The sequence below is a fragment of the Protopterus annectens genome, chromosome 3.part1, assembly GCF_019279795.1.
Source record: "Protopterus annectens isolate FY-2018-M chromosome 3.part1, PAN1.0, whole genome shotgun sequence".
Lineage (NCBI taxonomy): Eukaryota > Metazoa > Chordata > Ceratodontiformes > Protopteridae > Protopterus > Protopterus annectens.
In genome coordinates, this window is record NC_056732.1 from 1,742,885,844 (window position 1) to 1,742,912,773 (window position 26,930).

The following is a 26,930-nucleotide window of genomic DNA, read 5'->3' on the forward strand; positions in this document are numbered from 1 at the left end:
TTACAGTACTGTGCACCTACATGAAACGCCACAGAGAATACACATGTACAGGTAGTCAGTATGGCCTAAGATCGGGGACATCAATACGGATAGTAGAATGCATCGCCTGGATGGTGAGAGGGGTCTTATCAGTTCAGCATGGTAACATACATCGTCACTCCAGGGATCAGACAGCCATACATACACACACACACATACACACACTGTGGCATTCAGTATTGAATACACCTATGTCACTCACATACAGATACCTCACATGTGTGAGATACACGCCCCTGACTATGTCCTGCTTTCTACATTGAAGTCTGTACAGATGTGTACACTAGTGTACAGGAGAGTGATTAACAATTGAGATGTATTCCCCACCATACGTGACATATATGGACGCACACACAACCACACATGCCAGCACTGTGAATCAAAGACCTGCCTAGCTAATGATATGTATGACAGATTTACAGCAGTATTGCATGCATTACAAACTATACTGACACTTCCTTTGGCAACAGTGCTGATATATGCACATGGGACATCTTAACTGTTAACAGGTGTCAAGTGATTTACCTTTGCTGTCACCCTGCCCCTGTCTACATTGTGTGTTATGTCCTTCAATTAACGAAACCATTGCTTACTGGTTACACAGGTTATAGTAGGACCGCTTGTGACACACCTGTGAGCTGTCCTCAGCAAACATCCATCTGCAAAGATGCCCCACCACTTAGTTATTTCCACACATCTGTCCATACCTGAGGTACATCTTTCCATACAATCAGCATGTCACCATATACAGTTGGCAATGTTGAGGCTGCATTGCAACTGCATGATGTACTAGGATACACATCACCTGCATACATCAGCAACTGCACACGCATGTTATCTGAACGCACAACACTACATGTACATGTGTGTAGGTCCTACAATACTGTCATTTGGGCATGTTTGTAGGCATTGCAATTGGTGGACATGTGTAATGACATACATGACACATGGACTGTTGTATGATACGATACGTGTAATGGGCGAACGGTACAGAGGGAATGTTACCTCTGTCAACATTTATATCACACCTTATGTACTGTTAGCATTCAGCAGCCATGGACCTACATTCCATGTGCATGTGAATAATGGCTGTAGCCACCTGTTTGCACAAAGGACAACAACAGCTATGCTATTTACATGTATGTTTTGTGTGTGTGTGTGTGTGTGTGTGTGTGTGTGTGTGTGTGTGTGTGTGCCATGTACATACCCAGGGCAGGTACATGTATGTCATATCCATACATGAGGGTGTGTACTGGTGTACAGCAACAGTCTTCTGCTAATGGTGAAAAGTACAGAGGGCCCCTGGTATGTGTACAGCTGACCTGGTTACAGACAGTGGTATCATTGCATTGCATAACACATGATGCAACTGCATCAGTACATGGGTACTCTCTACAGTTGATGTAGAGCTTGGTACAGTCCACTGGTCAAGGGTCACATGGTGGTATACTCTTATATGTCCTACAACATGTATGGATGCATGTTGGTGGTCCGAGGGCATGGTGGTGTCTAAGGTTTACATCCTATAATGCAGCATGTGACACTGTGTCCTGCACATGACTCATCTGTGATGCCTTTCATGGGGGTACCGGTCAGTACATGTGAGTGGCCTTTATGTATGTGGGGACACCACCACCACCTGGTGCGGTCAGTACCTGTGTTATGGCCCACATGTCTGGTTCTAAGGTATATGGTGGTAGTGCTGTTGTGCACTACAGAGCCATCAGCCATGTGTTCCTCACTGCACAGATGTCACTACTCCCCATTGTTGGATCTACAATGACCAGCTATGATTATGGAAGCTACACATCTAGCACTGGTTAACATAAGAAAACAATGCAGGTGTCCTGTAAGTGTCAAGGTGTTATCCTGTGTTTAGGACATTTGCCTTGGAATGGCACTGTATGGGCGGATGGGACTTGCGTATTATCCCCACTCCCTTGAATCATGGATGCATGTGATATGTGTCAAAGGCCTGTCTACTGTCAGCCATGTCATCCCGAAATGACAGCAGACGTTGTGTAAAAGACCGGTGTCAAATATATGTAGAGCAGCATTCCTGCTAACAATGACAACTACTTACACCAGAGCCCATTACAATGTGTTCTTTACGTCTACCTGTAATAGCATGGCCACTGTGGCCTTCCTTGTTTAGAATCAGAGTGCATCCCAGTCAGCCCTGTGCTACTTAAGTGTATGAGCATGTCCAGTATAACCTTGTGTAGATGGACACATAGTGCATTCTGAACAGCCCTGTGCTACTGTGTGAGCATGCCCAGTGACGCCTTGTGTCGGTTATGTGCCTCTGTGTATGGGTATGGCCATTGTAACCCTGTATAGTGGTAGTAGTCATCCATTCCACAGATGGGCATACTCCAGGTCAGGATGGATTCCTACTTTAAACACACAGGTTCACAGGTATGTACATCTTAACTGCCAGCATCCCTGTTGATGTCCGCATTCCTAGAAGGTCATAATGACAGCCTTGAAATGTGTAGCCTGTGTGGCATGACTCTTAAGTATGTAGTATTGTAATAGTGATCTGTAAATAGGCAGGTGTTCTTTTCCTACCACTGGTGTGTGTGTGTGTGTGTGTGTGTGTGTGTGTGTGTGTGTGTGTGTGTGTGTGTGTGTGTGTGTGTGTGTGTGTCTGTCCCCATTTGCCAGAGGACTGTAAATTGCTTTTAGACTGCTCACACTCCATACAATTTGTATACCCACCTTTGGCAGGGCTGCTGATGTCACCCACCTACAAATACACATCTGGGAGTGCTGTGTCCCAATAATCTTGCTAGCGCATTCTGTAACTGCGTAATTCTGTAGTGTAATAAAGTAGTTAGGTCGGTGTTCTAATCCCACACTTGGTGTGTGTGTGTGTGTGTGTGTGTGTGTGTGTGTGTGTGTGTGTGTGTGTGTGTGTGTGTGTGTGTGTCTGACTGGCTTCAATGAAGCAGTGCTGACATGCTGTGCCATATTTCAAAATAAAGACAGAAAGAATAAATACGCTGACAAACTGAACCATTTTTGTAGTGCACTGCTTTCCTCCTGCATACCATTAGCCTGCCATCATTAATATTATAAGATTTCTTAATTGAGCTGTAATAGTATCACATCACATAAATTGTTTTTGCAAAAGTCATGAATCAGACTGGTTAACTTACCTCATCTCAGATTTTTGGTAGTTTCATTTTGACTAGAGCATTTACTTACATTACTGTTGTGAGAAGGAGTTGGAATAATACACTTTTATTGTTTTGGGGATTTTGTGGAACACAAGTGCATTTATATTACTTTATGATGTTACTGTTTAGTTGTTTCCTAATCTAACATGACAGAAGATTTTGTTTTCCTTTCTTTATTGTGCATTCACCACTGACTTAAAACTGTACTATCGTGAATTCAGAATTTCTGTGAGCAGCTCCTGAAGTCATCATCAGTAGATTTTTCTTTAAACTGTATGCTTTCATTGATGCTAGTTGCAAAATTCTCATCCTACGCAAGCTTCTATGATCAAGTTCTTGTTTTATAACATAATTAAAACACCTATATCTTGCCTTTTTTAAAGGTCTTAAATGTTTGTATAACCAGTATTCACTTCCCCTATTTACCTATAACCTAAATCATAGATGTGATTTTTCTTTGACATTGAGTTGCTGTGTTATGTAATCATCTGTGACCAGTTACTCAAATTACAGAGGATGGCAATTCATATGCTAAGAATCCGCTTTTCTTAGGCACTGTGTAAAAAAACATGAAGCATTGTTGTTTATTTCATGTGCCATCCAGCAGAAGGATTGGAGAAACTCAGTTACATATACATAGCTAAGGAAATACATTCGTTTTTACTGTAATCATCAACCACCAATCGCATAAGAAGTAGGTACCTACTAGGTGACCACTAGATATTTTCTTTTGGATTAAAGCCATAGGTTGAGTGCTTGTGATTAGAATGTGAGCCGTCTGCCCAACATGGAGTATCTTTCTATGCTTATAAAATAGATATATGGACTCAGAAACATAACAATGCAGTTACTATGTGGTGGACATTAGTTTTTTTGTGACTAATTGGAGAATATTGTTATGGCAAAGAAAACAGTTGTTAATTGTAAAATCAAACAAATGGATAGTATTATTGTAAAATGCTTTAATATCAGCTGGTAGTCAAATGCCAATTCTACTTACAGAAAACTAGAGTCATAACTTTAAAATAACAATGCAATGGTTTCATTTATTTTTCATAATCAATTTTTACAATTTGACAGGCCACAGTCTGGTGCCTCAACGCTCTCTTTCTTTCTGGTGATGCCTGTTCAGCGGATTGGCAAGTATCCCTTGTTGCTAAAACAGATTCGGGAGAACACAGATCCTGAGGACAATGCATATCCCTTACTGCAAAAAGCAGAAGCAGCTGTTCTGGATGCAAATGTCCAGATTAATGAGTATAAAAGATTTAAGGATGTAGGTGAGTGAAAAGTGTTTTGTATCTGAGTATTCTCCTTAATGCCATGTTTATAACATCTACATTGTGTTGTGAGTACAACCAAGCAAATTACTTCATAAAGTACCTATATTTTTTCATCTGTTTTAATAGAATGACTCAGAGTATTGTATGTCAGCAGTTAATTTGTGGCATACTTCTAAGAAGTAGTTTAGAAGGCTTTCAGTTTAGTTACTGGTTAGCACAGTGTTTAGGAGGCTTTCACTTTAGTTACTGATCAGTACGTTTATTAATAGTCTTTCTTTTTTCCCCTTTCAAACTCCTGACCTCCCCCTGTATCATTATTATACCTTTATACTGTCTCATTACAGTTTGAAAATTCCAACTTTTTTGCCAATTTCGGCAATATAAAACATCTATGTCTTTCTTTTTCCTTATTTGTTTCTGTGTTAGGATGAATGGATAGCATGGGAAGGGTAGAGATAAGACCTGGTTGTTATCTTGTGGGACTGCTGGCTTTCCACATGTCCTCACCACTACTTGAGGCATGTGTTAAGGAAAATCATTTCAATTAACCATCGCTACTGTGCTACCAAAAAAAGTCAGAAAAGATGTGGCTATATTGTATTTGGCTGTGTACCTTGAACTCAGTGAGGGGTTACTGTATTGTCTGCAGCCCACTGTATCCTCTGGCCACATGACTTTCTTCAACTTCTCTTTAGGAAAATTATATTCACCAATGTCACATTCAAACACATTTATTTCTCTGGACTGAGAATCAATGAGTACATGTATGGTTCATTTCAAGGAAAATTTGAGTAAGTCAAGCTCATCGAATTACACACCCACGAAAAGTAAAACTAACAGCATGAACAAATTCATTTTTGCCGGGGGGGTTCATTTTCACATTTTTGCCAGTACTTATTAACTCCATGGTTGTATAATGGGAGGAAATATGGGAAAATATCCTAAAAACATCATAAAAGGGTAATAAAAATCACTCGCCCATCTGTAATTTCCCACTATTCCTGGTTAATGTAAAAAAACATTCAGGAACGAGTGAAATGTGAGAGGTGGGATCAGGGAGGCTGCATTCAGTGAGGTACCATTTGGTGAATGGTACACCCCCTATGAATGTCATATGTCCATGGTATTCAATCAAGATCCTCAAATTATTGAACTTAGTATAATTTCCACAAAGCCTTCTTCTCACACCCCCTATCAAGAGGCATGATTGCAGAATAGAATAGAATATTCTACTATCACTCCATAAAAAGACATTACAGTATATGCTTTAGTCCCTGTGATACTGTACATGTATTCTTAAGTATACTGAAAATTGTAAAAAAAAAAAAAAGTTGAAAGTTGTCAAAGGAAGAACAAACATGCAGTATTTGTAGAATTATGCTTAGCGGTTGTCCAGTCTTTGCATCATATTGAATTCACTGTGCAGATGAGGCCATCAGATAGTCACCTAGCCATCATCAATTTACTATAGCTATTGCTAATGATATGATGTAAGTAGGCTGCCATAGGCAGATTTTGAACTGCAGTGCTTATAGGTTCATAGGTAGATACTAGGCTATCTGCCCTAGGCCATTTATAAGCCTAGCCCGAGTGTATTTGGTTTTCACCTCCCTATTAGATTAGCCAGTAGGCCTCTGTATAGTAGGTCACAGAAGGTAGCCCTTTAAGATTAGTTTACTGTGCCTCTGTCAAGCAGGGACACAGAAGAGATCCCAGGGGTGAATTTGCGATTTCCCATCCATGCGTCCAGATTTCGCTTGAAGAGGGTCAGCGAGGGGCTATGTCTAACATGAATTGGTGTTCTATTCCAGAGTGAGGGGAGTCTCTGGGAAATTAATCTGTCCCTCCAGCATGTCCTATTTATTTTTATGCTGAGGTTTAAGTCCCTGGAGCATGTAGCTCTAAGGGATTTGGATTTTTTGAGGTGGAGCATGTCCATTAATTCTGGGTTAGACATGGCTTTGTACGTCAGGCATAGATTGCCTCTGAGTAGGCGGTAAGCAACTGAGTAGAGCTGGAGTTTCTTTAGTCGAGCTGCATAGGACATCTGTTTGTAGCCCATGATCCTCTTGGTGAGGTACTTTTGGGGTCTCTCCAGTTGCTGCAGGTGTCAGGTAAGGTACATCCCAAAAGGGGCATTGTATTCAATTATGGGCCTGATGAGTGGCAGTAGAGGGCACAATGACCTCTCTTGATCTAGATGCGAACCCTTTCATGATAAGGTGGGCTATATAGAAGGTCTTTCTAACCACTTTAGCAATGTGATTATCAAAGGAGAGATTACTATCTACGTTGGTCCCCAAATCTCTAATTACTTCTTCCGTGCCAATGGATTACCACCTATGTGGTAATTTGTGAGCACTTTGTTTTTCCCAAAGGGGATGACTATGCACTTTTTAGCATTTAGCTTGAGGCTGTGGTTCTGGCAACAAGCATCCGTCTCCGTGAGACCCTTTTGGAGGATACTTGTGTCAGCTGGAGAGTCGATTATGGCTCCCAGTTTGCAGTCATCTGTGAACTTTGTCAGCCATAGTCCCCCTGTGTTAGCCTGAACCTCAGAGAAGTATATACCGAATAAGAGAGGTCCCAGAACTGAGCCTTGTGGGATGCCACTTGTAACTGGTTTGGATTCAGAAGTGGCACCTGCAATTCTGACCATGTGGGTTCTATCCCTGAGCCAGTTCGCAACCCATCTTGTGATATAGGGGTTGATATTTAAGCTGGTAAGCTTATTTATGATGCCCGAGTGGGGTATTGTGTCGAAGGCTTTTACAAGGTCCAGGTAGGCTGTGTGGACTACCTTGCCATCATCTATGGCTTTGGTAACTGTTTCAAAGAAATCAACTAGGTTTAAGAGGCAAAACCTGCCCTTAACAATGCTGAATTGGGTAGGGTCCAGTGTCTGGAGGCTCCCAATGCCTTTGTTTCTGAGTTCCATGATAATACACTCCATAGCTTTACAGACCAGACTAGACAGGCTTATGGGGCGATAGTTCCTGGGGTCCGTTGTGGCACTACCTTTGTAGAGTGGGACCACTGTAGCTGTACGCCATTCTTTGGGTACATATCCTGTAGTAAGGCTAAGTTTGAACAGTGACTTAATGTGACAGTTCAGTTCTTCTTGGAGCTCATGTAAGACACAGCCTGGGACACCGTCCGGTCCCATAGATGCTATGTTTTTTGCTTTGGAGAGGGCAGCTTTCACCTGTTTATCTGTGATGTCAGGGAGGTTACATTCAGTTGGGATAGGCATTTGCTCCTTTGAGGGGGAAGGGGAGGGGAGTTAGCACTGAATCTGTCTGCCAGGATGTTGGCTATGTCTGTAGGTTCAGTATATTTTGTACCATTATGCAACAATTCAGAGCATATCTGGGAGTTTCCACCCATATTCCTGACATAACTAAAGAAGGCCTTGTGATTATCTTTAGTGTCTATAATTTTTCTTTTGAAACTGGCCTTTGATGATTTTATGAGGGATCGTAGTTTCTTGCTAATACTGATCAGAGATGCCTTCCCTTTTTGGGATTTTGCTCTGTCATGTAGTTGCTTCCTCCTTCTGTTGTATAGCTTATTTATGGCCGGGGTCCACCAGACAGGTCTCTTGTTTTTGGATGAGTGAGTCTTGGTTTTATTTGGGATAGCACGATCCATGCATTATTGCAGGTGCTCATAGAATGCAATTGTAACGGATTCTGCAGATTGGGCTGTATTATCCTCTGGCCCGGTGGCTTTGAAGGATTCCACCTCAGTCTTGAGAAGTTTGAAGTTAGCTTTTGAGAAATTCTTTACAGTGATTTCCTTGGCTGGGGATGGGGATGGGATATGGATGTCCAGGGAAATTAGTTTATGGTCTGATCTTACCAATGAGGGGTTTACCTGTGGTGTGGAACATAGAGTCCCCATGTTGGTGATGACCAGGTCCAATATGTTGTTCCCTCTTGTGGGAGTGGTGTCCAGTTGTTCCATCGCATTAGAGTTTATAAATTCAAGGAACCATTGGGCGAGGGTGTTTGGGCTTGAGTAGTTTTCCCAGTCAATGTTTGGGTAGTTGAAGTCACCCAATAACATAGTGTTTGGAGAGACCTTCATATTCTCCAGTGTTCTCAGGAATGCCAAGTGGGGTTCCTGTGAAAGGGAGGGTGATCTGTAGCAGGCTACAAACTGAAAGGCAGTTTTGCCTGTTGTTAGTTGCACATGGATGGTTTATGATGCTTCATGCAGTGCCACTAACCTGGAGGTGTAGGTATCTTTGATGAATATAGATACTCCCCCTCCTTTTGTGCTTCGGTCCGAGTTTTGGGGACGAAAAGCATGGTATGAGTTATAACCTGTTCGTGCTGGGGTGCTCTCAGGAGCCTTGAACCAGGTTTCTGTTACTGCACAGACATCAATTTTCTCCATACTGAGGAGAGCCTCGAGTGCATGCATCTTGAGGTTTAGACTTCTGGCATTGAGTAGCATTACCTTTAGTTTTTTTATTCTTGGGTTGTCTATGGAGGTGGGTTTGTCCTTTGAGCCTTGCCTAAAAAAGGCACTATGTGGGTGGCAAGAGCCTTGGCCAGTATACAAAAGCCTAAGGGTGACAGGTGCAAGCCATCTCTAGCGAAGCAACATGGCTTGTCGAGCATGTCATCACAGGCTGACAGACACGGGATCCGCTTTGAATGACACCAATACTTTAGCCAATTGTTGAAACTGATTATTTTGTCTTTATACTGTGGCATCATTCTTGGTGAGGGCAAGATGCTACTCAGGGTCAGGGTCATACCAGCCTGGGCTACATGATCAGAGAGCTTCTCTATGTCTCTTTTCATGTAGTCCAGGGAGGTATGTCTCAGGTCATTCACACCAGCATGGACAATGACGGAATCATATTTGTACTTTCTTTGGAGTGACTTGAGTGCTTGCGTTGTGTGGCGGATCCTGGCACCCAACAGGCAGCTTACAGTGACCTTCTCCTTGTTCAGTCTGGTGAATGGGATGTCAGTGTGCTGGACAATAGAGTCCCCTATAACGAGTGTATTTGGTGTGTTATTTAGCCTTAAGGGCTGTGACTGTGAGGCACACTGACTTTGGGAGATATGTGATTCGTGGGTATTGTTGAGGTGTGGCTGTTGCTTGGATATCTGCTTTGGAGGTCATTGCTGCTTAGGCAGATTTTTATTTAGAGCCTCCGAGTATGTTTTTGTGTGTTTATGTGTTGGGTATGCAGATGCAATAGGTCTATGTGAGACTGGATTTGTGGTACGGGTGATTACCTTTTCCTCCTGACTGACTGTGCCAGTCTTGGGTTGAGAGAGCTCTGCAAGTGTGTATAGATGAAGAAGTCATGCAAAGTAGCAGGAAAACAGAAAAAAGCTGTGTATGTGTGTGTCTGTGTGTGTGTCTAGAAATATTTTTTTGATGGCAAAGCTTTGCAAACAGGGGAACTCAAATCACCAATTATATCCTTGCAGAGCGTGAAGACAGGGACATTCCACCTACCCTGAAATGCATGTAACATTATAGTAGTAGGGCAGTTGTAGGAATTCAGCTGTTTAAACAATATTAAGTTGTTGGACCTGCATAAAGGAGTAGGAAAGGAGATGGACAAACTGTGTGTGCATGTGCACTTGCGTGTGTAAGTGTGTATAGGTGTGTGTGTGTGTGTGTGTGTGTGTGTGTGTGTGTGTGTGTGTGTGTGTGTGTGTGTGTGTGTGTGTGTGTGTGTGCATGTGTGTGTGTATATGTATGTGTGTGTGTGTGTGTGTTTGTGCACACACACATTAGAGTTGCATTAGAAATGCTTATCAGGTCTTGTCTACTCAGCATCCTGAGGAGTTAATCCTGGAAGCTCATCGTCTGTGAAAATTTTTAGTGCCGTTATGACCATGGCATTGACAAGACGACATTCCTTTCCACAAAGAATATGGTAATGTCAACATTTTTTTAAAATCTAATCTGACAAACGTCAAAGAGCATATGCTGCTTTACATGTGCTATGTTCCATACCAACTACATTCAGTGTTATATAGTTAATAACCCTGATGTGGACTCATATATTTTAACATGTGACACCCAAATAACAAAAAGGGTTTTCTTGAAAAGATGGTACATCATTCCTACTTTAGCTTCTGAGCAACAAAAGTCATAGCAATGACCCTAAAAATCATAGCAAAAAAGTCAGTAAATCTTGGAAAAGAAAGGCTAATTCTTAGGGAAAAAAACATAGCTCTAGCAGTTGAGAAGTATGACATCCTTTATCTTGAGGCACAGCAACCTCATGAATTGTCTGCATCTAAATGTACGAGATCTACCAGTGACATTGCTGTGGAGGGAAACAGGTATCAAAAGTAGTAACTAGATCTTTCAGATACTTTTATGTTTTAGGATTCTTACTTAACTTCAAAATGGCAATAGATCATCCAGCTAATTATTCATACTGACTAGTCCTACCAGTGTGTAGCTATTTCCCCCAAATAAAATGACATTTTAAAACCTTCTCTTTTTACAAGTTCATTCTGTAAGCTGTAAACTGATAGAAACACATATACGTAGTTTCATGATAATCATTAAAGCATGGTTTTTCCCACAATATGAAACAAAGGGCACAGCAGATCGTCTTATCGTCTCACAGCAACAAGTAACTTGGTTTGATTCTTGGCTGGGATGCCTTCTGTGTGGAGTCTGCATGTCCTCCCTGTGTTTGCGTGGGTTTCCTACAGGTGCGCCGGATTCCTCCCTCATTCCAAAGACATGCAGTTGGTGAACTGGACAGTCTAAAGTGGCCATAGGTATGACTATGTGGTACGGATGAAATACCATGGCAGGTCTAAGCACCCGGTGGTGTAAACCTTGGCTTTAGATGATTATCACTGTTAAAATGACACCCTGACCCCTTGTGCAAAAATGGGAAAAAAGGGATGTGAATGGATGAAAGAAACATACTTTTTACCTATAAATAAAAGAGGTAGAATTAGGCTAATTGCTGACATTGCAGTGCAGCATAAGGGGAGTGTTTCACTCCTGAGTGTGCCGTCCTTCTATAAAGCACAGCATTTGTCAAAACTCTTCTGTGGGAGCCAAACATTTCTTTGGTCCTTTGAGTTGGCCATCCAACAGTTACACAGGTGGGAGATGAAATACTGTTAAGAATATAGTTTGTATGGCATGAAATGCTTTACCATGAATAGCCAAAACATTGTATCTTAATTTCTCCATTGCTTTATCCATGTTTGCTCAATGCACATTAGTCGTTTGCTTGCTATTTATTGTAGTGATGTTTAAAGCTGAAAGTAATACCGTTTATTGTACTCAGAATTTAGTAGATACTACAGAAAGAGCAGCCATTATTTTAAAATGGTTTAAAAGAGCGCATTGTTCTTCTGAGATGGACTGACTTCAGCTCAGCATGAAAATATGAATAAAAGTGGGTGTAGGGATTAGTCTTCCTACAAAAATCTTTATTTTTAAATGTTGGACATATGCACAAATTCCCAGTATACTTTTAAATTTAATGTGATTACCCTTGATTTAGTGAGTTTTGTCAAGATGTACAGGCTATTATGTTTCGAACTAATATTAAAAACCCAATAACAAACACTACTGAACAATACACAAAATCAGATTTTCCTGGAAGACTGGACATATATATTAAGTGAGTCAACAATCCTTCTTCACCCGTATTAACTGAATGAAATGGGATTTTATAAAATACTATTAAACTGCTTTTGAATACTTACAAATTTAAATACAGTACTAATAAATTGCTTTTAAGACGCTGTCCGGTTCGATTCTCAGCTAGAGCGACTTCTGCGTGGAGACATGCATGAATGGGCATACCTTCATTGATGGTTGTGAGTCAGGGCTGGTAACTCGGCACGTAAAAATCAACTATCAATCATTAGCAGACCGGAGTTCCTCTGTGGCGACCCCTAACCGGGAAAAGCTGAAAGACACAAACAAAGAGGACATGGGTTGAAAAGATTGTTGGTAGTTGGAATGAGCTTCTTTTTATGATAGGACATATAATTATACCAATACTGTTCACCATTTATACAGTACAATAGTTTTATAATCCTTTCCTGACATTTTAACTCTATAGTTGTAGAGGGGTATGTTGCTTTAATCCTTAGAAATACGTTATCTAAATCTTTGCCCTCTTAGTACGGTCACTCTTAAATTGTCTCTGAAGAAGGGACTAGTGAAAATGATACAAAATGCGAGTCATATGACACTTTCTTGAGGAAAAACTCTCCTAAACCTGAGCTACTGAGAGACATAGATGGAACCAAGAATGGGGTTTGTATTCAGCTGGGAGTGCCTGGTGGCTGGGTTGCACTCTTGTCCTTCATAGGCCAAAAAAATGCATGTCATCTGCACAGTTAGGGTGTAAGTCTGATGAAACATCATTGAAGTGGCAGGCAAGGGCAGGCATGATTAAGATAGAGAAGTACATGTCAGTGAAAAGTGACTTACCAGATGTGGAGTGTTACCTTTCAGCTAGAGACAAAGCCAGCATTTGCTCAGGAGTTGGAAAAGTACCATCTAGTCCCTCCAGGACAAAAGATTCTTATCTTAGAAAACATCCTATCCTGGATTTTTGAAACAATACAAAATTAAACCATTATCCTAGGCTATGTTAACATTGACTGGCAGACCATTTCTTCAAATACTGCAACTAACAGTATAAACCTCAGTGGTTTTACTCAAGTAATTAATACTCCAAACAGATATAGTAAAAACAATACCCAATAATCCACCTTTCTAACCCTACTAACTACCCTTCCTCGGTTATACTCCCTGACTTCCTAAGTGACCATTTACCAGCGTTTGCCCATAGGACTATCGCCCAACCCTTAAAACAACACAAGTACAAAATCATACACAAGCTACAAAAATTCAGCAAGGACATATTCATTGACTCTCTGAAAGCTTCTGACTGGAACATCCTAAAAAGACTTCCCCTTATTGAAGCGGTTGAACATTTCGACAAGACTTCCTAAGTATTCTCAATGTACTAGCTTCACAATGAACAAAAAACGAAAAAAATAATCATGCCCCATGTCTTACCAAATCATGCAAAAGCCTAATGAAAGAAAGAGATAAAGCTTGGACAGTTTGTCTAAAGAATAAAAATGACACTAATTAACAACTAATTTACAACTATTCAGACAACTCTGCAATCAGGCAAAACAACAAATATCCTATGGCAAAAAAAACTGTATTACACTCGCATTCAAAATAATCATAAAAAACAACCCAAAGAAAGTCTGGTCTCCCATATCATCTCATCTCAACTGAGGAAGACAAAACAGTCCAAATCCATACCCAGACATCCCATGCCATCACAACAACCAGATTCAATATTTACTTTGTAGAATCTATAACCAGCCAAACATACCCAACTCACAAACTACTACCCACCACCCCAAACAAACCCCAAAATAATCCTTATACATTTCCTATATTGTACTTGGACAACCAGCCCCTCATTAATGCCCAAACACCCCAGAATCCCCCAATTAACTTGAAACTCATCCCTTTATCTTTAATAAACAACTACTACAACTAAAACCCTGCTCAACCTCAGCAGACAATCTCCCTCCAGAATACCTAAAGTTAGCTGCAGATGCAATAATATTCTGATTTAGCATCCAAATTAATAGATCCATAGCTGAATCTCATGTCCCCACCCTATGTAAAATGTCACACATCATCCCCTTTCATATGGGAGGCAACTCCACCAACATCACCAACTTTCGTCCAATTGCAATCTTATCCCCTCTCCAAAATTCTAGACAAATGCATACACCTGCAACTTCTTCACCACATCACACATAATAATCTCCTCACTCACACTCCACATAGCATTAGACCTCCCCACAGCACCTCAACAGCTATACTATCCTTTATGGATACTGTCAACAAAGTCTATGACTCTGGCAAACAAGTATCGGCATTATTTCTAGAATTGTCAAAAGCATTTGATATGGTCTCTCACTCTTAGCTCCTTGATCAACTTTCCCATATTGGTCTAGCTTCCCCCTCTCTTCAGTGATTCTTCAGATACCTAACTAATAGATAGCAAGCAGTAAAATGGCAAAACTCTATTTCCTCCTATCTTATCACTCCCTCAGGTGTACCACAAGGTTCCATTCTTGGACCACTACTATTTAATGTTTTTATCAACAACTTATATACAGCTTCCTGCGAAGGCACTTCAATATGCAGATGACTCTACAATAATCTGTAAATCGGACACTATGACTTACCTGCAACATATGGCACAGCAATCTCATCCACAGAAACCTGGCTCACTAATGCTCAACTCATGCTGAACCCTAGAAACACATGACTCCTCCTTTTCACCCACAAACCACATTACTGCAATATAACACATTTCAAAATCTTTTCTAGAAACAGCACTGAAATCGAATTGGTTCAACATATCAAACTACTAGGAGTAATAATTGATGATAAACTGAAATTCAACACCCACATACAAAGTAGTATAAAAAAAAAAAACACCATAAACTTGGCATCCTATACAGGAACAAAAATGTCTTCACCTCTCCTACCAATATTACCCTGGCCAAAATCTACCTCTTGCCTTAACTGTTGTATGGGGCTCCAATCTTTACAAACTTACAGACTTACTTAAAAAGAACTTGAAAGCTACTATAATAAAATTGCCAAATTTGTCACAAATTTAACCCATCTAACTCATCATTGTAAAGCCTTACATTTCATATGGTGGCTAGACATATAACATCTTCCACAACACTGTCGCTTGTGCTGCCCTCAGCCCTTTAATCAACACTTATGTCCCAAATAGATATCTTAGATCTAAACATAAACACCTCCTCACAACCCATAAACCCAACAAAAGCCCAGGTATAAACCTCTAGTCCTACTCTGCTGCAAAATTATGGAATACCCTTTCCTTAGCTATCAAAACCATCTCTAACATGCACTCCTTCAGATGGTCCTTAAAAGAATACTTAACCAAAACATGAATTTGCTCCTGTAATAGTCCTGTCTGATACACCCATACATCTCTGTACCTATTTTTCTCATCCCTTCCTTTACACCTACTCCCACATCTTTTTCTCCCTTTATTTTTCTCATCGCCACCACTTTACTTTACTCTCTACCATTATGATCAGTACAATTTTGATCTTATATCTTTCCTCTCCTCTTATTAGATAGCAGATTGTAAACATAATATTTCCCTCCCCTTTTAAATATCTTACTATTCATTTTTCATTTGATAAAAATTATGTTGTTGGCTATGATAATCTATAAACCTTCTGTAGTTTGTGACTGAATTGTATAGGTTCATAGGTTCATAGATAGGTACTAGGCTATCTGCCCGAAGGCATTTATAAGCCTAGCCGGAATGTGTTGGCTTTCACTGCCCCCTTAGATTAGATCCCTGTATGATTGTATGATATCTATTGAATCTAGTTTATGACTGAATTCTATGATTTTATGATATCTGATGAGACTTTCAACTTTGTTAAAATCAGTGGTTTAACCATACAAATATGGAGCTTTTCTCCCCAGTCCTCCACTGAAGATGGGTACATCATGACCCATTTGGTCTTTCCCGGTAAACAAATGTCAAATAAATAATAGTTACCTCAGTTGAATGTTGTCTAGCACTGTCATCATCATCATCTTCTTTCGACTGCTCCTGTTAGGAGTCACCACAGTGGATCATCTGTTTCCATTTCTTCCTGTCCTCTGCATCTTGCTATGTCACACCACCCACCTGCATGTCCTCTCTCACGACATCCATAAACCTTATCTCAGGCCTTCATCTTTTCCTGTTACCTGGTAGCTTCACCCTTAGCATCTTTTTCCCAATATACTCAGCATCCCTCCTCAGCACATGTCCAAACCAACGTAATCTTGCCTCTCTGGCTTTGTCTCCAAACCTTCCAACCTGGGCTGACCCACTAATATACTTATTCCTAATCCTGTCTACCCTCATCACACCCAGTGCAAATCTTAACATCTTTAACTCTGCCACATCCAGCTCTAACTCCTGCCTTTTTGTCAGTGCCACTGTCTCCAACCCATATAACATAGCTGGTCTCACTACCCTCTTGTAGACCTTCCCTTTCACTCTTACTGGTACTCGTCTGTTACAAATCACTCCTGACACTCTTTTCCACCCACTCCATCCTGCCTGTACTCTCTTCTTCACCTCTCTTCCACACTCACCATTACTCTGAACTATTGATCCCAAATATTTAAACTCATCCACCTTTGCCACCTCTACTCCTTTCATCTTCACCATTCCTCTATCCTCCCTCTCATTCACACACACATATTCTGTCTTAGTCCTGCTGACCTTCATTCCTCTTCTCTCTAGAGCATATCTTCATCTCTTCAGGGTCTCCTCCACCTGTTCCCTACTCTCATTACAGATCTCAATGTCATCTGCAAACATCATAGTCCACGGGGACTCCTGTCTGATCTTGTCTGTCAAGCTGTCCATCACCATTGCAAATAAGAAAGGGCTCAGAGCTGATCCTTGATGTAACCCCACCTCCACCTTAAACACAACTGTCACTCCCACCGCAGACCTCACCACTGTCACACTACCCTTGTACATATCCTGTACCACTCTTAAATACTTCTCTGACACTCCCGACTTCCTCATACAGTACCACAACTCCTCTCTGGGCACCCTGTCATATGCTTTCTCTAAGTCTAGAAAAACACAATGCAACTTTTCTGACCTTCTCTGTTCTGCTCCATCAACATTTTCAGAGCAAGCATCGCATCTGTAGTGGTCTTTTCCGGCATGAAACCATACTGCTGATCACTAATCATCACATTCATTCTTAAACTAGCTTCCAGTACTCTTTCCCATAACTTCATCTGTGACTGATCAATGTAATCCCTCTGTAGTTACTGCAGCTCTGCACATCACCCTTATTCTTAAAAATCAGTACCAAAACACTTTTTCTCCATTCCTCAGGCATCCTCTCACTTTCCAAGATTTTATTAAACAATCTGGTTAAAAACTCCACTGCCATTTCACCTGAACACCTCCGTGCTCCCACAACTATGTCATCTGGACCAACAGCCTTACCATTCTTCATCCTCTTCATAGCTATCCTTACTTCCTCCTTGCTAATCCATTGTACTTTATGATTCACTATACCCACATCATCCAACCTTCTCTTCCTCTCATTCTCTTCATTCATCAACTCCTCAAAGTACTCTTTCCATCTCCTCAACACACTCTCCTCACTTGTGAGTATGTTTCCCTCGTTATCCTTTATCACCTTTACCTGCTGCACATCTTTCCTAGCTCGGTTTCTCTGTTTAGCCAATTGGTACAGGTCCTTTTCTCCCTCCTTAGTGTCCAACCTTTCAAACAACTCTTCATATGCCTTATCCTTAGCCTTCGTCACCTCTCTCTTTGCCATGCATCTCAATTCCTTATACTCCTGTTTACTTTCTTCATCTCTCTGACAATCCCACTTCTTCTTTGCCAACCTCTTTCTCTGTATACTCTCCTGTACTTCCTCATTCCACCATCGTGTCTCCTTTGTTGTCCTTCCTCTGTCCAGATGTCATACCAAGCACCTTTCTAGCCATTTCCCTTACTAGCTCTGCTGTAGTTACCCAGCTATTTGGTAACTCTTCACTGCCATCCAGTGCCTGTCTTAACTCATCCCTGAACTCCACCTCACAATTACCCTTTTTCAGTTTCCACCATTTGATCCTTGGTGCTGCCCTCACACTCCTCCTCCTCTTCTTGATCACCAACGTCATCCTACAAACCACCATCCTATGCTGGTTGTTAGCATATGCACTAACAATATTCATCATTACACCATCAATTTCCAGCTTCATAAACATCAGTCTATCCGACACTCTTTTCACCTCCAAAACACTTTCCCCGGTCACCACTTTACAGTCTCCAATCTCCTTCAAACTGGCCCTCCTACATAAGATATAATCCACCTGTTTGCGTCTTCCTCCACTCTTGTATGTCACCCTATGCTCCTCCCTCTTGTTAAAATACGTATTTGCCACAGCCATGTCCATCCTTTTCGCAAAATCCACTACCATCTGACCTTTTGCATTCATTTGTTTAACACCATACCTACCCATCACTTCCTCATCCCCTCTGTTCTCTTCACCAACATGACCATTGAAATCAGCTCCAGTCACCACTCTCTCACCCTTGGGTACAGTCATCACCACTTCATCCAACTCACTCCAACATTTTTCTTTCTCATCCATCACACACCCAACTTGTGGAGCATATGCACTAACAATATTCATCATTACACCATCAATTTCCAGCTTCATAAACATCAGTCTATCCGACACTCTTTTCACCTCCAAAACACTCTTAGCATACTGTTCCTTCAGGATAACTTCTATGCCATTTCTCCTCTCATGCACACCATGATAAAACAATTTGAACCCACCTCTGATACACCTAGTCTTACTTCCCTTCCATCTGGTCTCTTGCACACACAGTACCCCAAACTTTCTTCTGTCCATCATATCAGCTAGCTCTCTCCCTGCACCAGTCATACTACCAACATTCAAAGTTATGACCCTCACTACCACAGTCAGCTGTTCTCCTCCTCTCTTCCTGCCTTCGGCCATGCCTTCCGCCTCTTCTCCTTCGGCCAACAGTAGCCCAATTTTTGCTAGCACCCTGTTGGCTAACAGTACTGGTGGAGGTCTTTGTTAACCCGGGCCTCGACTGATCCAGTATGGAAATATTTACTGGTGTCCGCATGAAATTATTTGGCAAAGTTTTACGCCGGATGCCCTTCCTGACGCAACCCTCCCCATTTATCCAGGCTTGGGACCAGCACAAAGAAATGCACTGGCTTGTGCATCCCCAATGGCTGGCACTGTATCATTGTTAAACACTGTTGAGCCTATGGTCTGCTGACAATGTATTCCTAGGTTAATTAAATTTGATTTCACCTGCATACTGTGTGACTCTGAACAAGCCACTGCACTCTACATTTCTGTTGAATTACTCATCAAAACAGCCATTTGTGTAGTGCTTGGTTAAGAGATAAATACAAAATATTATTCAAAAAACAGCAAGTAAAATGTTGTTAGAATTGTGCAAAGTGCTATATCAGGTAAAAGTGTTCTGTTTTATCATGCATGATCTGGAAGAAAATAAGGGGATAAGTGATGTAATAAATTCTTCTATTTATTGAACAGCTGTGATAAGAGTACTAAAGGGAGATTCTTAATGGACAAATAGCAGGACAGTTGCACAAATCTGGAAATAAAATTTAAAGACAGGAAAGGTTTCCTTACTGAAGGAATATAGTCCTGAGGACAGAGATCCAGAAAAAAAAGTGAAAGTAAATGTTCAGACACTTACAGCATTAATGAGATAGATAAAATGATGCATAAGAAATTAAATAGAAAATAGAGTGTTTTCACAGGTCATTCAAGATACTCTGGGATGGATTATGCAGAAAAACTATGCTGAGCCACTTTGTTTCTTTTGTTATTAAATTGTACTTCTAATGAATACCATAGATGTCAGCAAGGTCTGTGTTTTTTTCCATAATTCTTTTACTATGCTTTAGCATGTTTGTGTTATCCCCTTAAATTCGTTTGCTCTTTGCTAGCAGCATTTTGAGTAAATAAAATACTTATCACGTGTGCATACACATACTTAACTTTCTATTTTCCGGGGAAAGTCATATGCGTCTAGTCATTTCTAAACGCCAACTACTACCAGCCTGCTCCAGCAGTTTGCAAAATAGCCTATATGACCAGAATGGAAGCAAACCTGTGCATCTAATGGATGGGCGTTCCTTTCCTGAGAGAGCCATGAGAAAGGAGGTGGCATCTAATCTCCCTCTGGTAGACAGCAAGGTCTCATTATGACAGAGAAATGCAACAGTCAGGAATAAAAACAGACCTTGCCATGTTCCCATTCCTAAATAAAAAAATAGAAAATGCTGACATGACTAGAGTAAGATAAATGATTTCTATTTTTCTGATAATCCTTTCACAACTAAGTGCTTCTGCCAATAGGGAAATGAGATCACCCAGCAGGGGATTACTAGGCAGAAAAACATTTGAAAAATGAGATGAGTTATAGTTACTGGCAATGGAGGGAATAGCTGGCCATTGAAAAGAATAAAGCAGTAATCAAAATGCTGTCGGCTTGGTTGCACACTACCCAATATTTTTTTAAGTTGATAATGCAAGTCGATGATGACAGTATTCACATAACTGGACATCTTCTCTGATTCTACTAAAGATCCATGTCTTAGACAGAAAAGGGGAATTAGGTTCCTGTTCTATAAATGTTCCACAGTGGAACATGCCTCTTCCCTCAAGGCATGACAACTATTTGTTATTTGAAGTTCCCAATCCTGACATGACTAGCCTATAGAAATTCTGAAGTTTGTGGCACCTCCTGCAAGGTACTGACCACGTGACCTGCAGCATGGTCTACTAGCATGTTACATTGTAACACAAGTTATGGTATATAACATCATCCTGATCAACTTCTGTGACTCAGCAGAACTTCTAAATCCATCATCTCTAGCAGCTTATGTGGCTCATCTGCGCTTCTAGATCCATGTAACCCAAATCATAAGAAACATTGTAGTTGTATTCCCCATTACTGAATGTTCTGGAGAAAATAACAGAACTCCTGCTGCATAACAGATAGTTCATTAGAAGACTACCGATACATACATATTTTTTTAATATCAGTAGTTAATTTCAAAGTGAACTATGATCTGTCAAGCCTGCTTAATCAAATGGATTTCCAGATAAATTGTTTTATGTGAGGCATACTTGCCCCTGAGTAAAATGCAAGCGATGTCAACCATTGCACCTTCTAAATTAACATAGCTAACTCTGATGTTATAAAACATTGAGGTAAATTAGGAAAAAATGTCAGAGAGGACTCTTTCAGTTGAATGGACAAGATGGACCATGGTTCAGTCTAAAACTAGTTGCTTACACAAAGTGCAACATACAAATATTACACAAGATTAAGGGGTATAATCAGCAAACGTGTTGGGTAATGAAGTCCTGAAATCTTAATAATATTTTCAGTTTCCAGAAGGCAGTATAGGTTCCATCTGTAATTTGTTTAATATTTCTGAGCTAGAAGCAATACTTATTTACAGTCTGAATTTTATCATACCATCTTTTTAATTACAAAATTGCCAAACTAAGATTCATAAGTCCATAGGTTCATAGATATGTACTAGGCTAATGACCACCGGGTCTTTTTTAAGCCTAGCCACACATCCCATGTCTCTGACAAGATCAAGTACCTTGGATAAGTGTAAGCAGGAGCTTGGGAGATGAAACATTTACAAGCAGAGGCCTGGGAGATGAACAATTTACAGGCTGTCTGTGTCCATTAGAGAGATACTTGCCATACCAGGGAGAAATTTCCTGTTCCCCATCCAGTTGGCCAAGTTACATTTGAGGAGGGATACTGAGGTGCTGTCTTTCATATGGATGGGGAGTCTGATCCAGAGAACAGGTAGTCTTTGGGATACATACTTGTCTCTCCCACAGGTCTTATTTATATCACATGCAAAGTTTAAATCTTTAGAATGGGTAATTATGGTCCTGTTTGTTTTGTTGATATGCTGGAGGTCCGTCAGGGTGTGAATGCAACAATACATTGTATGGTAGGTATAGAAATCCTCTCAATAACCTATAGGAGACAGAATACAGGGATAGGGCTTTGAGGAGGTCTGCAAAGGACATGTTAATTACCACCTGTGTTCTTTAATGAGGAACCTCTGTGGGTGTTCTTTTATTGAGGAGCCTCTGTGGATGTTCCAGTTGCTGGGTGTGCCTAGTTTGGTCCATAAAAAAAAGGGCATTGTACTTAATGATAGGTTTGATGAATGCCAAATACAGTGGAACAATGACGTCCTTGGACTTCGATACCTTACCTTTCTTTATAAGTTGCACAACATAGAAAATTTTCCTCACCACCATAGACACATGATGGTCAAAGGTTAGATTACTGTCAATGTGTGTATCCAAGTCCTTCACTACTGGGTCGACTCTTAAGGGGTGTGTTGTTAATATGAGAGTTACTAGGATGAATGACTTCCCAAAGGATACTATTATGTATTTCTTGGCATTTAGTTTTTGTCCATGACTCTGACATGAGGTATTTGTCTGTGTTAACCCATCTTGGAGAACATTAGTGCCAGGGGGGTATTCTGTGACTGCTCCTAATTTGCAGTCTTCTTGACATTGACCTTAACTTCAGAGATGTAGATGCTAAAAAGGAGTGTTCCCAGGACTGATCCCTGTGAGTCTCCTCTGGTGATTGGCCTCTTTGTATTGGTGGGCTCCCTAATTCTAACATTCTAGGTCCTGTCTGTGAGTCAGCTGGCTATCCATCAAGTGACACAGGGGTTTATACATAACTTCTTGAGCTTGTTAACAATGCATGAGGGAGGTATTGTGTCAAATGCCTTTGTCAAATCAAGGTAGGCAGTGTGAACCATTTTGCCCTCATTCATTGCTTTGGTGATCTTCTCAAAGAAGTCCACCATGTTAAGTATTCAAAACCTGCACTTGATGAAACTAGAATAACTAGCTTTGTAGAGATCTCTGATTTATTTGAATTCATAAGAAAGAGATAGTTTATTGGAATTTACTGGCCTCAGAGCATAAAATGCCAAGACTACATGGAAAGCATTATCTAATATTTTTTGTTGGAAACAGTAATGAAGCTTCTACTACATTGTAAAATATGATGAAGTTATTAGTTTGTACAGCTGTCATGTGGCTACAGCTAATGTTGCTAACTTTGTAAAGTTTTTGCTTTTTTACAGCAAACAAGTATATTAAAGCAGAGCAGCTTACCATAATGGAGAAAATTGCACGGCTTAACAAACATTCAATTGCTAAGAAAACATCCAGGATAAGTCAATTAATCAAGCATGAGACTGGATTCAGAATAAAAGTAAGCAAACTAATGCATTTCTTACCACTAAAAATATATTTATTAACTTTCTTTTGTCTGCTAAAACAAAGGGGCACTCTTACATCCTGCTCTGGTACTTATAAAACAAGAGTACTTGTATTAGACTTACTTAGGTACTACTAAAACAAATGTTTTTGTATTAGAGTTGCTAAGAAACTCTTCCCAGCAAACTTTAGATATTCTGCATACTCTGCTTGTGAACTACACTGAACTGTTGTACTACTGTAATATGTAATTGCAAACTGTTATTTTGTTTCTTTCCAAAACAAGTTTCATGAGGCAATGTAGATTAACATGACAATATTTAACAGTTTCTGAAATATGTATTGCACAAACAGTAGGATGCTACAGACCCTAATGACCCATATATTTTTAAGCTTCTTCCTCTCATTTCGTTCACAACAAAGATAAGGACAGCTGAGTAACCTAAGGCAGAGGAGTGTCTAATGACCTTGTCCATGTCATCATTTGGCTATGTCTATTTGTCTGTGTGATGGGTTCTGTAGTGGCTGCTGACCTCAAAGCAGTGAGGGCTTAAGAACTAATTGATCAGGTGGAACTATATTATGGCAGGTCTATGCCTGTTAAAATGTGATTAAATAGCTGGGGTCAGTTGCTTTCATCAACTGACTGCCTCAGTATCCACTGAGTGTTGCCATTTAATTGACTGTATCTGCTTTAAATGTCCATGATCAAATAAAAATGGTTGCTGTAATATATTTTAGCTTGTTTCACTGTAACATACAGTAGTTATACCAAGCCAGATCAATGACTGTTTAACTATGATAAGTTGGACAGCAGGGACAGGTCAGTTTCAGTCACAAGTTGTCTCCTTGCCCACCAATTGCAGTCACTTTATTGACTGTTTACACCTCAGATGTCTGATTCTGATCAAATGAATGAATAAATAACTAATACTACCAGTAATATATTTCAGCTTGTTACTGTCAGATATATACAATGCAGCGCATTTAACCTCACTGTAAACACATACACACACACACACACACACACACACACACACACACACACACACACACACACACACACACACACACACACAAAGAGCCCACCAATTACAGCCACTTTATTGGTCTCTCACTCAGACTTGCAAATGTTGATAGTCTGCAACATTTAAGAATGTACTGCATGAGCTGATTTGTAATAAGGCATACAACCCCCATTACTAGGCAGCAAGCTCATAGAAGGCTTCAAGTAATACTTGGAGTTTGATCCCTATATGCACTGAACATTGACTGTGCACACTTCGGATGTCTGACTGAGATTAAATGGAAGAATGAATAAATGCTTAAGTAATAACAATTGTAATATATTTAATCTTATCTGTTGCCGAGAGACTCCTACACTGTAACTGAATGCAGCCCCCTGCTTGAACACAAAACCTCCCACACATATACACACACACATGGATGAGTCCAGTAATTACAGCTACTTTATTAGCTGTGTACACCTCAGATGGCTGACTGTGGTCAAGTAAGCAAAAAAATACATAAATAATAACCACAATAATACATGTCAGCTCAGTGGTAATGGGCTGCACAGTGCAGTCCATTAAAACACACACACACACACACACACACACACACACACACACACACACACACACACACACACACACACACATACACACACATATATTTACCTAATGGTTTCAGCTGAGGCTTCTCTACTTGATGGAAGGACAGATGCTTTAGAATTATGACTGTAATCAGATTCATACTTCTCAAGGTGCTTGTAAGGGAAAGGTCAGCTCCATAATCTCTGCCATTATTATTCCATGGCAATTTATGGGGATCTGTATAAGGTAATGATTATAAAACCATGGATTCCCAGAGAATTTGGGCCAATATGCAACTTCGTCAAATTAATTTATCTGATTTCACTGAGGAACACCTAACAAAAATGTTAACTTCCATTTAGTGCTCAACCAAACTCTAAGACATTATAAGAAACTAAGAAGTATTAAGAAATCATGAAGCACTTGGCCACAGTGAAATATATAGACATGAGAGTAGAGGGGTGGTGGGGTTGCTGACAGCGACAATATAACAAAACATGGAACCAAAATATAAGAAACATGATTGATATTTAGGACTACAGAAGGTGGTCACTACTGTGGCCTTGTATTTTATAAGAAAAGTAAGTACCCATGACTTGGGATATCTCTGAATCATTACTATTGAAGCCAGTTACTTTGAGTGTGGGGTTTCCAGTTTAATAAGACACATAGTATTCATATGTAAATACATTAAAATGTAAAGGATAATGTATGGTGTTAATGTTTTATGATACAGGTTACAAAAGTAAACATGAAATAGTTACACAACATGTTGCTGCAGACACATTAATACTCATCTCTTAGAGACAAATATTGTTAATTATTTGTCTGACAGCAAAATACCATGTTTATTACATTGTTTGGCTTTTTAAAGAACTAGAAAAACAGAGTAGGATACTATTTATTGTGGCATCTGATCTTGAAATTTAACATAAAACATTTATTCTTTATTGTACCAGACAGTATTTTTATTGGTTCCCAGTTGTTACACTAAGGAAATGCTCCCTTAGGTACTCTATGAACTATTGTCATGTTATATTGGTCCACTAGAAAGCTTATTTCTAACAGTTATGTAATATGGGGGTGAACTCTATTGCTCTAATGTTTTTCTTTGACTACTACACATAAAGATATATCTGCAGATGTGTTTGAGTGTGCATACACAAGTATTAATTTCTTGTCATTGTCATTTGACATTTGGTTATTTATTGTTTTATAGTAGTCCCAAAGATTATCTGTATGATATAAATTAATTTTCTTATTTTACAGTTGTTTGATAAGTAACCTTTTCCATGAACAGCATGTGTTGTTGAAAAAGACAAGTGTTCTATAAGTTTAGATATATTTTGTCAGATTGTTAATTGTATTGTCTCTATTCTGTTTAAAATGCATTGTCTTATATCTGGTATGCTTAGCCATAGATCATTACCTAAATCAAATGTGTTCCTTATTTGTTCCATTGTTAAATCTTGTCCAGAGTCTAGAAACTGATACCAATAAGTCAGTTCATGCTTTCTAAGAATCTGGATTATATCTATATCAAACATTTTTAAGTTATTTTGTGTGCATGCAAGAGGATATAGCAAGAATGACCAAACATTTATGTTAGAATTCTGATTCCTAAGGGCTTTATATCATTTTAATGTTTTTTATAAACTTAGAACTTATGAGCTTCTGTTTGTTTTCTATAAAATGTTCTCCAACTCAATATATTATGATGGTAGTGTAAGACCTGATTTTAACCATATGTTTTCATGCATGTGTTTCCATTTGGCAGAATAAGCATTATTTACCCATAATTGTATTGTTTTTATACTTGATGACAGCACATATATTTCTGTATTGGAAGTCTGATTCCTCCTGCT

General features: G+C 39.9%; 1 protein-coding gene across 2 annotated transcripts in view; it reads left to right on the plus strand.

Annotated features, from left to right (window-relative positions):
* ARHGEF37 (Rho guanine nucleotide exchange factor 37) overlaps nucleotides 1–26,930 on the plus strand; it is a 1,079,989-nt gene that overhangs the window by 695,929 nt on the left and 357,130 nt on the right. For both annotated transcript variants that reach the window (XM_044067741.1, XM_044067740.1), the window contains exons 8-9: nucleotides 4,302–4,501; nucleotides 23,335–23,465. In XM_044067741.1, the coding sequence (XP_043923676.1) occupies nucleotides 4,302–4,501; nucleotides 23,335–23,465 (331 nt within the window). The remainder of the gene's footprint in view (nucleotides 1–4,301; nucleotides 4,502–23,334; nucleotides 23,466–26,930) is intronic.